The sequence below is a fragment of the Dasypus novemcinctus genome, chromosome 5 (genome assembly GCF_030445035.2).
Source record: "Dasypus novemcinctus isolate mDasNov1 chromosome 5, mDasNov1.1.hap2, whole genome shotgun sequence".
Classification (NCBI taxonomy): Eukaryota; Metazoa; Chordata; class Mammalia; order Cingulata; family Dasypodidae; genus Dasypus; species Dasypus novemcinctus.
In genome coordinates this window covers 12,947,542-12,959,646 of record NC_080677.1, presented here as the reverse complement: position 1 = coordinate 12,959,646, position 12,105 = coordinate 12,947,542, and the positions used below count along the sequence as shown (strand labels likewise).

The window sequence follows — 12,105 nt, the reverse complement described above, 5'->3', positions numbered from 1 at the left end:
TGGCTAGTTTGAGTCGGGGAGTTCGCAGTGGCTTTTTGTCTTGAGGGTGGAGTTTAGCCACTACTATTTTCAGCCACTGGGATGAAAACTCGTGGTTTTCCCTTGGGCTTTTTATCTCTTTGTCCCTTTCCCTCCAGATCGATGCCCTGGATCCTCCTGCTCTGTGGGTTCCCAAAACAGCTCCCTCAGGCAGGATCTTTTCCCTTCTCAGCCGTTTTTTAGTGAGAGATATGGTGAGTGCTCACTTAGACCAATGCCATCTTGTCTCAGTCTGAATAATCTTAAAAATGCACTGCTAGTGTTTGGAAAACTTAAAAGATCATTCCATAGCTTTCAAGGACTTTTTTTTACTTACTGAAATTTGGTAATAAGATTATTAATCACCCTTATTTTAAGGCTGTCTAAAGGTGTAGATTGAGGGGTTACAGAATAAACTATGATTTTTAATTCCCCAGCTTTGAAGATAGAATTTTAATCTGTCACACCTCATCTTTCCCCCACAGCTCTTGCAAAGAGAACACCTTGTGGGTAGGGCAGGTTAAAGGGTTCTGAGGGGCTCCTTCCCTCACGTGCTCAGCTTCTTGTCTAGCTTTATCCATAGCTATCTGTCTTTCTTCTAGAGTCAGTAAAACATTCAATAATGCCTGAATACCTGCCCAACTACATGTGTGTGGCAAAGATAGATACCACAACCTTCTCATTTGTTCAGGATCTTCTCTATAGCCAGGGATGCTAATTTTCCAATTTATTAAATCAGAGATTGAGAACATGGTGTGTACCAGCATGAATGATTGTGACTGTCCTTGATCATCAATTCCTAAAGGGACTTGGAGCATTGGGAATTGTCCTACTCCAGAAGCAGTTGCTCTCTGACCAGATTGTACACCACTACAGGGGTGGTGAAGCCATTCCATCTGTACCCTCTCCTGGATCATGAGGAGGTGCCAGAGGGGCATCAGGAGCCACCACCAAACCTACAGGGGGTGGCAGAGGCAGGAACAGGATATCATGTAAGGCAGGGGTTCTTAACCATTTCTTTCTCATGGACCTGTTTGCCAGTCAGGTGAAATGAATACTTCTCAAAATCAACACATCCCCAACCTCAAAGCAAAAATATGATTGCAAAATCAACAGGTGAACTCTAAACCTGAGATCATGGATAATGGGACTCAAACCCACCAGGTCCATATTCATGGACTCAGATCAACTTAAAATTCAACAGTCGCCTTTGCATGAGCAGTGTGAGAAAGTTAAAATAAGTGCAAATCAGAAATTTCACATACTTACCTAACACAGGGAATAATTCAGCTTAAGAATCACCTTAACACAAAGTGCACAGTGTCTGCCCATGGCAAAAATCTCATGCAGAACCTCCAGCCTCTGTCCTCCAGGGAAATCCCTGGGCAGCTGCTAGGCGTGGAGCTGAGGGATCCAGGGAAGCCCCAGGGGGTTGCATCCCAGAGCAGATGACTCCTGGCCAGAGCAGCATGACTCCTGGCAGAGCAGCATGGCTCCTGGCAGGCTTGCCGAATTGTTACCATAAGCATGGCTATTTCTAATAGGCCCTTCCAATCCAATGCTACAAAGGACAAACATGCCTCTCAGTGAGAAGGTGATTTATTGCAAGGGCAATAGCAAGGAACTGGGGAAATTTTCCCAAATCTAGTTCAAAGTTGAGAATAGGAGTTAGGGTTTTTAAAGGTAAAGAAAAGAGAAGGGGGGAGTAGTTGAGAGGAAAAACAAGTAAAAACAAAAGACAGGTGATGCCGGGATCCTTTGAGGAGGGTACATGCAGTTTTTCAGTCCTGTGTTGTCTCAAACATGTTCAACTTGTCCTTAGTTTCAGGAAACTATGTGCAAAGAGTAAAATTCTAATTTTAGAATTTTCAGAGCTGCTTAAGTGAAATAAGCACATTTTCCACCTCTCAGAAAGACAAGAATTCAGTTGGAGGCATTCAGCTCAATCAGGTGTAATATGACCTAATGAGAGAGAAGGAAAAACTAAGAGGTATAAATGCAGGAGTAATTGTAGAGATTATGGTGCTAGAATGGGGTGATTTGTAAATTACATCATTCATATGATTATTATAAGGTAATCCAGTCTGGTAAAAGCAATGTGAAATGTGATAATATGTAATATTCAAAACTATGGGACTTAAGTGATTATGAAAATATGAGAATGATTCAATTACCAAGACATAGTTTGCCAGATATATTTTATAGAACTAGTAGTCCTGGCTCTACATTTAGTCCTAAAGCAATAGCTTAGTAATTTGCTGTGTCAGATGCAGTAATGAATGAGACAGGATATTAGAGTCACCTCCTTTGAGGGCAGATGTGGTAAATAGATATTTATTGAGAAGGGGGTAAATACAGCAACATCAGAAATGTTCACGGATGTTTATTCTGAAATGTGTATGTGTGGATTACCTGGGCGGTAAACCATAGGTAAAGTTGAAGCTAAGGTTTAGGAAATAGGTTCAATGCAATGGAGGTTTCCTTGTGACAGAAAAAGTGCAATTGTATGAACGAACTATATGAAGAGATAGTTTGACAACAGAGTGAGGACTCTGGTTATTGAAATGAGAGGTAACATTCCAGGTAAAACCTCCTAAGTGTGTCATGTAATGCTTAAGGAATTTGAGATTGGATGAGAGAAAGAAAATGTGTCTTTTTGCCATGTAATTTTCTCCATCTACTATTACTAAGGCCTTCTGAGCCCTTCTTTGGAACATTTGTTAAGTGAACAGGATTAGTGTGAGGATTAAAATTTTTTTTAATGTGATTGTCCCAGCATATTTAATAGAACCCTTTTCTTAATGGACTTCAGGTACAAAGGGCTAAGTTAATCCTAGCTCTGCTTATGACACCTTACCATTAATTGCCCATGAAATTCATAAAATTAGTAATGATATTTTAGAGGAGAATTTACAATAAACACATCCTTACACATATGTAAATAATGAAATATAGGGAGGTTGGAGCTGATGATGATTAATATAGGACTAGATTTCAGCTACCTCTTCATTAAAATATCAGACAGTTCTAATAGATTTTTTCCCATCCCTTCATTCTATATCTTCTGAGCCTCCTAATCCTATGAGAATTGTGGAACTTGACAAGGATGTTATGACCCATACACTTCTGCTGTTTTCTGAAGCAGGAGATATTCAGGACTAGATTGGCATGATGGGAGCCATTGACCCTTCAAATTGATCAAGACCTTGAATTGCTTATCCCCATAATAAAATATATGCTTAAGTTTCTTGGTTGGTAAATCCATTGGGGTGAAATCTAGAATTCAGTATTGAGGGACTTAAATTTTTAGACATCACATATAGAAAAACCAAGGTAATTTAAGGTAAGTGTAATTAGAAGATCAGGATCAGGGTACAGCAGGAAACAAGTGCGAGTCCAGAAGATGGGGATAGATGTTGGAGAACCAAGGCTAGTTCAAAAACCAAGAATAATTGTATCTGAGAAATTCCAGACTGCTTTCTCTGGTGGTAGAGACTGAATTCCAGATGTGACATAGGTTAGGAATTCCTGTGTTTTAGAATCAGGGATGGAATTGAAAGTCTCTGAATGTCATAGGCTAATTAATAAACACAATTCACTGATTTCCATGTTCTTATTTGTACAGTGAAGGTATTCATATCATCTTTATTTGTCACAGAAGCCAAGACCTCTTATCTTTTGACCCTGGGAGTAAAGAGTCCTTCCCTATTTTTCTTGAAGCACACTTCATGTTCCTGTTGATTGGATTGGGGTCGAAGGGTCTGGGATTGTTGACAGGCGTGTCTAGAAATTGTGGTCAGTACTTGAGTCTGATAGTTTCTTTCTCCATTCTCAGCTTTGGTCCCTACTGCTTGTCTGGTTGTGAGTAAAAATCCAGAGAAAGACAGTTGTCAGCTGAGTGAGCTATTGACAATGCAGGTGAGTAGAAAATTCTTCAACTGAAATTGCATCTCTATTGCCAGCAGATGATGAAGTTTCTCTTGTTGGCATGGATATTCCAAGTGCATTTAGGAGCTATTCAAGGATGTGGGATTTTATTAAGTTTACACATGACTCTGGAATAATCATGGTACATTAGGGACTCACCAATAAATTATCTCTTTCCAACCATTACAGTTATGTGTTCCAGCCTCTGTTAAGTCTGTGTGTTCTCTGAAGAAATGAAAGTTGTTTTCTTTTTCTCACATGACCCATGGCCTTATTGGATAAATAATGTATTCATGGATCATGTTAGTTCCTCAAATTGGCATACTCATGCAATGACCAGAGGTGATAGAGATTAGTAAGCACAGAGGTTTACAGTCAGTAGGGAGACTGAGGTTTCAGGGGGTGCTTCAATCAATCCATTGTTACAGGTTTTGGCATGTAAGACTGTACATTGTTGCTAAAAGCATTAGAGAAGGTTTGTAAATAGAAGGAAATGAGGAATCATTTATTCATCCCAATTTTAATTTTCTTAAAGTTTTGATGGAATATATTTGTACATTATGAAATCTTAAAAAAAAGAAACCTAAAATTCTTCTTTACATTAATTTTCCCAGTTCCTCAACCTCATTTTTAAAAAATTTTATTGAAGTATACATTCATACATGAATGTACATAAACAATAAGTGTATAGTAAATGTTGTGAACTTAAAAAACACACATGCATAGCATCATATAGGTGTCGCATGTATCAATCCACCACCAACACTTTGCATTGTTGTGAGCATTTGTTACAAATTATTAAAGAGTATCATCAAAATCTTACTACTAACTATAATCCATATCTTACATTTGGTATATTTTTCCCCCAGTCCCCCCTATTTTTTTTTTTAATATATTTTTACAACAGAAGTTGTGAACTTACAAAACAATGATGTACATGTATAGAATTCCCATACAACATCCCTTCACCAGCACACCACACCATGGTGGAACATTTGTTACAGATTATGAGATAATATCATTATACTATTACCACCAACTATGGTCCATAGTGTATATTTGGCATACTTTTTCCATACTCCCCGATTATCAACATAGTACATCTTTGGTATAGATGCATGAATATTACTGATGCTTAATGTATTTAGGAGTTTTAATTTTACTGTAAAAGTGTGGAAATTTATGGAATTGATGTTAACACATTATATAGTGAGTGACATCTGGTTTCTAAATGGGAATGTGGTTGGAAATGGTAGTCAAGGGGTATAACTGTCAGTTGAAAGGAAGCTAGGGAATAACCCAGGGATTGAATAACACAGTGAACCCAAAGGTGGATGAGAATTGTGGCTGATGGTATAGATGCAAGAATGTCCTTCTGTGAGCTCGAGCAGATATACATCACCATTGTAGGGTGGTGGGAATGTGGAGAGGCATGAGAAAAGTACAGTTGGTGTGACCTGTGAATTGTGTTTAACAGCCTCAATTTTTGTAAATCAACTTGATTCAACTTTTATAATTCGATACAGGAATGGGAAGTGTTTTTTTCCTAATTGTGGTTGTGCATTTAGGAACCATGTAATAGGTAGGAAAAAATGTGTTACTATTAAAACTTTTGAAGATTTGAAGAGACCAGAAGAATGAAGTGGCTGCTTTTAATCTTAAACAGACAGATTAGATGTAGATACAAGAGAGTTAATAGAAAGTGATATTTGTAGGCCCCAGAAAAATTTGAGAATGGCAGCTCTCCTACCACAGGAATAGTCAGGCTAGGGCCATCTTTCAGTATAACAGTCTCACAGGTCCCTGGCATGTGATCTTGAACTGTATTTGTATATGATAATGGACACCTAGTCATGTAGAGTTGAAGGAGCCAGCACTTCTTATTTCTGAGTTTTGGATGAAACCTGTTCAGTTCATTTTAATGAATAATAGACATGTATTGAATTTAGACAGAAAGCACTTGACAGCTGATTGGACAAGTCAAAATCCATAACATTGTTAAACCAGTTTTTTAAATGAGAAATAAGTGAGGTCATCTGTATATCTGAATAACCGTACTCATTATTTAAAAGTGACATATCATGGATATTGTTTGCCTTATGATGCGTCTGTGGATTTACTTGAAATTGGTGGAAAGGAGTGTTATAATTGTGAAAATTTTTGTGAAAATTTTATAATCAACATCAGGAAGTTATAATTACAAGTGTATCAGGAAAATTCCAGATATATATCAAACTACAAGTCATGCGATATTCCTTTGCAATGGATTTTTATGTATTCAGAGTTCGTATGTGTCTTTGAGTGCATCTGAAAGGCAATGGCAGTTAAGCACTGAGAGTGATCTAACTAGAACTCCAAACACATTTTGAGCTTAATATACACAGTTCCTGATTCCTTAGTGATATCATTTTGAGCATCACACTCAGGACTTTAAGGATGACCCTGCATGAACGCAAATTTCTGTGATGTTTTAGGAGTTAGTGACCTTCAAAGATGTGGCTGTAGACTTCACCCAAGAAGAGTGGGTCCTGCTAGACATATCCCAGAGAAAGCTTTTCAGAGAAGTGATGCTGGAGAATATCAAGCACCTTGTCTCAGTGGGTGAGTCTCTCAAAACTTATTTATCATCTACATTTATCTCTGTTCCTATCTATCCATCTCTCTCTCTCTAAACTATCTACCTGTACATCTGTCATAAATCATATTCTATTCATTTATTCAAGTTTCTAGGTCAGATCCTCCATATTGTATAATCCTTATATTGTCATTTTGTATTTTTATATTTTATATTTTTAATATATTTATATTATTTTATAACCCATACAACTGCCAAAATGAAATTTGTTTCCTTAGCTTTTACTTACATCTGTTTCACACCAATGGAATTTAATTCTCTTGAGGACAATTTTATGTCTTTCTTGAATCTCAGTTTCTAACACACAGGGCAGTGTTGAGAACTCAATGAATACATTTGCAGTGAATAAGTAAGTGGCTATTTTCAAATAAGTACTCTACTTCAAGTGCTATGCTCATGCATCTAATTACAGTAATAAAAACATTACGTATATAATTTTCCACATATAATTTAGATTGTTGTGGTGGAGTTTATGTTTATTGGATTATTTTTTAGCAAAATCAGTAACTGTAGAAACATGAAATTGCTCCCCATTTAGAATATAGTGGATTTTGCAGTCTCTCTTTGACCTTGTACATGGGCAGTAACAATGAATATTCCCCACTGAAATATGCACAAGGCCAAGTTACATCTTTCCTGTTGAAATATTGTCAGTGTTCTATGTTCAAGGTAATGTTGCATTGCTGACCTTCAATGCTTACCTTATTTTTTGATAGCTTGCCATGGACTTGATAGTGCACTGTTACAAATGAAATTCAAAATCTAGGTATCTTTTTCATCCCAACAGGATATCAGGTCTGCAAATCAGATGTGTTTTCCCATTTGGAACAAGGAGAAGTGGGTAGAGATGGAATAGGATTTCCCCAAAACCAGAGTCCAGGTGAGCTCTAAGAACCTGTGCATCAATAGAAGAGATACCTCATCAGATAGTGAGTAGGTGCTTGAAAATACCAACTTCAGGTCTCCTTAAGTGAGTTATGATTTCTGAAATGCAGGTGAAGATATTGGGAAAATTTTCCTCATGTATTGTCATTATTCCATATACTTCTCAAGCGCTAATCAATTATCTTTGACTTTGGGAAAGGGATATTCATTTGCTATTGGAATTAAATTTTCACATAATTAACATTGTTCTACTCCCACTCTTGAAAGGTTTTCACTTTTATATGTCCCTGACACCCCATCTTCTTTTTCTCATATTTCAATCCTGAAAATCTTTTCTGATTGTAATGTCCTATAAGTTTTTCATCTGCCTAGAGTATTCATTAATTTGATATCCTTTCCCAGCTAAGTTGGAATGTTTGAAACATACTGACAAGGCTATTTGGAACTTTCCAACATTTTCATTTCCCAAATGCTACTCTAACAGTTTATTGTGTTTTCTCCAATTACTACAGGGAGGAAAAGTGTCTTTAAAAAACCAGAAATTATATTCATCCAACCTATCAGCAGGAAAGACTCTTCTAACATGATATCATTGGTAAGTTTCATTGTATGAACCCTAGTTTTCCAAATAGATATCCCAAATGAAATCAATTAGGAATTCAGTATAATCACCTGTCATTAATGTTGGGATTAAATGTTAATCTAGCAAAAATCTGTCATAGGTTGAATTTAGGGAAAAATTAACCTGACCACAAAATTTTAACCTGAGTTCATAGATGATTGTATATATACCTGTTTCACATATATAATCTTAGAAATGTCATTAAGTTCTAAATTGATCAGATAGCACTGCAGTTGGATTGCTATAATAGAGAAAATATCTGTACATAGAGGAAAATAATGTGTATATGATAATAACATGGGAAAGATTTCCATTGGAGGTTATCACTGGAAATTTAGACTAGAATCACTTGGTACAGAAATGAAGAAATTTTTGTATATGGACAAAAACCTTACCATCTTTTATCTAATTCCCTACAGCAGAGCTACCACACTGAAAAGAATTCCATTAAATGTAATTATTTGCAAGAAGATTCCTCTCACACGTCCACCGTAAATCAACCTACATTAACTCATATGACAAAGAAACAATATTTAAGCAAACCACTTGCAGAAGTCCTCAGTGACCATTCATCTTTTAATCACTGTAAGCAGATTCACAGAGGGAATAAATCATATGAATGTCAGCAAAATGGTAAAGCCTTCATGAAAAGCCCTGGCCTCAGAAAATACAAGGGAACTCCAATTGGAGAGAAACCCCATGTATGTCATCAATGTGGTAAAACCTTCAGCCATCGTTATTGTCTTCGATACCATGAGAGAACTCACACTGGAGAAAAACCCCATGAATGTCATTTGTGTGGGAAAACTTTCACTCAACGTTCTTATCTTCGAAACCATGAGAGAACTCATACAGGAGTGAAACGCTATGAATGTCATTTATGTGGGAAAGCCTTCTATCATTTCTTTTCTCTTAAAGAACATGAGAGAATTCACACTGGAGAGAAACCCCATGAATGTCGTATATGCAGGAAAGCTTTCAGTTATATTTCAAATCTTAGACGACATGAGAACAATCACAATGGAGAGAAACCCCATGAATGTCAGGTATGTGGGAAAACCTTCAGACAACGTTCTTATCTTCGAAAACATGAGAAAAATCACACTGGAGATAAACCCCATGAATGTCATTTATGTGGGAAAACCTTCACTCAAAGATCTTATCTTCGAAACCATGAGAGATCTCACACTGGAGAGAAACCTCATAAATGTAATTTATGTGGGAAAGCCTTCACTCACAGTACATATTTTCGAATGCATGAGAGAAGTCACACTGCGGAGAAACCATATGAATGTCATCTATGTGGTAAACCTTTTAATTTTATTACTAGTCTTAGACGACATGAGAGAAGACATAGGAGAGAAACACCATAATTGTCAGTTATATGAGAAAACCTTCAGTCAATATTATAATCTTAGCATTAAGAGAACTCACACTGGAGAGTAACCCTGTGAATGTCCTGATGAGGGAAAGCCTTCAGTCAATGTTGTCATCTTAGAGTACATGAGGTAACCGAAACTGGAAAGAAACCCCAGTAATGTCATATATGTGGGAAATTTTTCACAAGTAATTCCTCCCTCAGGCAACATGGGAGAATTCACACAGGACAGAAGCCATAATAATACCATCTATGTGGGAAAACCTTAATTTTCTGAACTTAGACATGAGATTACTCATTGGAGAGAACCTCTGTGAATGGCTTCAACATGAGAAAGCCATCAGTCAATATTCTGACTTTAGATGAAATGAGTGAACTCAACCTATAAAGGATTTGGATATGGAAAATACTTCAGCCATAGATTTTAACCTGAAAAACAACAGATAGAGATCAACTCACTCTTCTGTTCTTGTAGGCACACTACATTCTGTTAGAGTTGTGCTGCCCAGTTACAGTCCTGGCCAGTCTGCTGATCAAATGAGAACATTTTCAGCATGTCTATCCTCCAACCTATATCAGTCATTTCTATATAATGCAATCTAACCTGTTGGGCATGTATTTGACATATCCTGATTCCATGAGTTACATACTTATGAACTATAAAAATAATAGATTGTATAGAAAATAATTACTTCAACACTCATCTGTCCTGCAAAATTTGGGGCGGGGGGAAAGATTACAACTACTCCTGAATGTACAACATGCCATGCAAGGAAGCAGTAATTCCAGTGATTGCAACCAAGAAGAGCTCTGGGACCCAGTCACATTCCTTGAATCTTTTTTTGTTTGTTTGTTTGTTTGTTTTTGAACCTTTGCTTTTATTAAGTAAAGGAATAGTGAGGATCATTTATGTTAGTTCAGTGGTTACACAGCCAAGTGGGTACTTTTTCAGAAATTAGGTTGTAAGTCGCTTCCTGTATCCTGAGATCACTTTCCTTCCTTTCAATTTTGTAAGAATTTCATTTTAAGAATTTTCGTGGTCATTTTTGTATTTTCATGGTGCTGTGAACATTTTTGATAGGAAAATTTTTCTGAAAAAATATAACTCATATACTCAAGAAACACTTGTCTTCTCAATACAGAAGTTCCTGTAGTCACCCATACTACTTCAGTTAATCTCAGAAAATTAGTACTGGAGAGAATCCATATGAATGTCATCTATGTAGCAAAGTTCTTAGTTGATGATTTGATGATATACCATATGAAAGAATTCACAATGTAAATGTAATGGAAGTGGAGAGTCATCATCTACCACACAGACAGGCAAAGCAGGGAAATCACATGTGAGGAATTCTATATCTGTCTCAATGTGGGGTTGCTTTAATTATAATTTATCCTTTAAATAAAATGAGTGAACTCCACAAGAGTGAAACACTGAGTTTATAATTCCTGTGCGCTATCATTCCATCAAAGCCAAGGGTTGATGTGCTAAACAAAACTTAGGGATAACTACAAAAACATGAAATGAGAAAGTCTTTACAGGATGAGACCCCTTGGAGGATTTCCAGAAAATTCATGATGGAAAATATATTCAGTGGAAAATCATTTATTCAGAGACTGGGGAGCTTGTGTGCCTCAGTTTTGTGTTTCTGGGAGAGATATTGTTTGAGGGGCTTGGGCAAATATTGAGTATCTGAGAGGTAAGTTGAGATGATTGGTGGAAAATTATAGGTTTGGGGTAGGAGAATGTGTGAAGTCTGATTTGGGAGTCTTTTAAGATAAATAATCTCTGGTTGCCTCTAATGGGTCAGTGATGGGCATTACTTTCTGTCGGTGATTAAATATCTGAAGGGTGGGAAAAGTAAGTTGTCTTTGTTTCTGGTCTTAGAAGAAACAATACTTCATCTTGGTGATTAGAATCTATCAGTAAGTACGAGGGTCCTGCATATGGTATTCACCTACCCAAGCAGAGGTCCAGATAGTTCCCATTGCCTCTTGCTAATGGCCTAGCAGGGAGCATCAGTCAGAACCACTGCCTAGTATCAAACAGATAATAGATCCAAAAATAAGTCCATAGGTAAAGGTTATATGATGATCCAAATTTGGAAATCCTGTCATTGATACTAATTATTGAAGAATAAAGATCTAGATGATGCACATAAACCTTTTGGCTATCTGAGGAAACTGCTCTTGGGATCTGCAGACCAGGAGAGTGCTGTGCATCTTTCAAGTGGGAGAGGGATAGACAAGGAGGCCAAATGAAAACCATATTATCTCTGTGACTGGGACTGGCACACCCCACCCTCAAGGCAAATAGCCTCTGTAAAACCCTTGGCACACCTGGGACAGGCTTCTAGGGATTGTGTGAATGTACATCTTCCCATAGTGTGTGATATCAGTGGGTGGAGACCCACATAATGACTGGCAAGGTGGTGGACTCCTATTCTGGGTAGGCCTGCTATGTTCTCAAATACAGGGGAGGAGTCTTTTGAGAGCATGGACAGTGTCTAATAGGGGAGGGCAGACCAATATGTCAAGACTTCAGTGTTGTTGAAGTAACTATGAATTTTTTCCTTCACAGAGTGAAGCCCGGGTGTTGCCATGGGTCCCAAGGGGAGGAGGAGGCAGGAATAAATAGAT

The 12,105-nt window shown here is 37.3% G+C and overlaps 1 protein-coding gene across 4 annotated transcripts in view; it reads left to right on the top strand.

Moving 5' to 3' along the window:
* Positions 1-10,886, top strand: part of LOC101423060 (zinc finger protein 596-like) — an 88,718-nt gene extending 77,832 nt beyond the window's left edge. For all 4 annotated transcript variants that reach the window (XM_004482014.4, XM_012521011.4, XM_071215067.1 and 1 more), the window contains 5 exons: positions 3,854-3,936; positions 6,420-6,546; positions 7,368-7,460; positions 7,978-8,060; positions 8,507-10,886. In XM_004482014.4, the coding sequence (XP_004482071.2) occupies positions 3,931-3,936; positions 6,420-6,546; positions 7,368-7,460; positions 7,978-8,060; positions 8,507-9,460 (1,263 nt within the window). In that variant the 5' untranslated portion in view covers positions 3,854-3,930 and the 3' untranslated portion in view covers positions 9,461-10,886. The remainder of the gene's footprint in view (positions 1-3,853; positions 3,937-6,419; positions 6,547-7,367; positions 7,461-7,977; positions 8,061-8,506) is intronic.
* Positions 10,887-12,105: the final 1,219 nt, after the last annotated feature.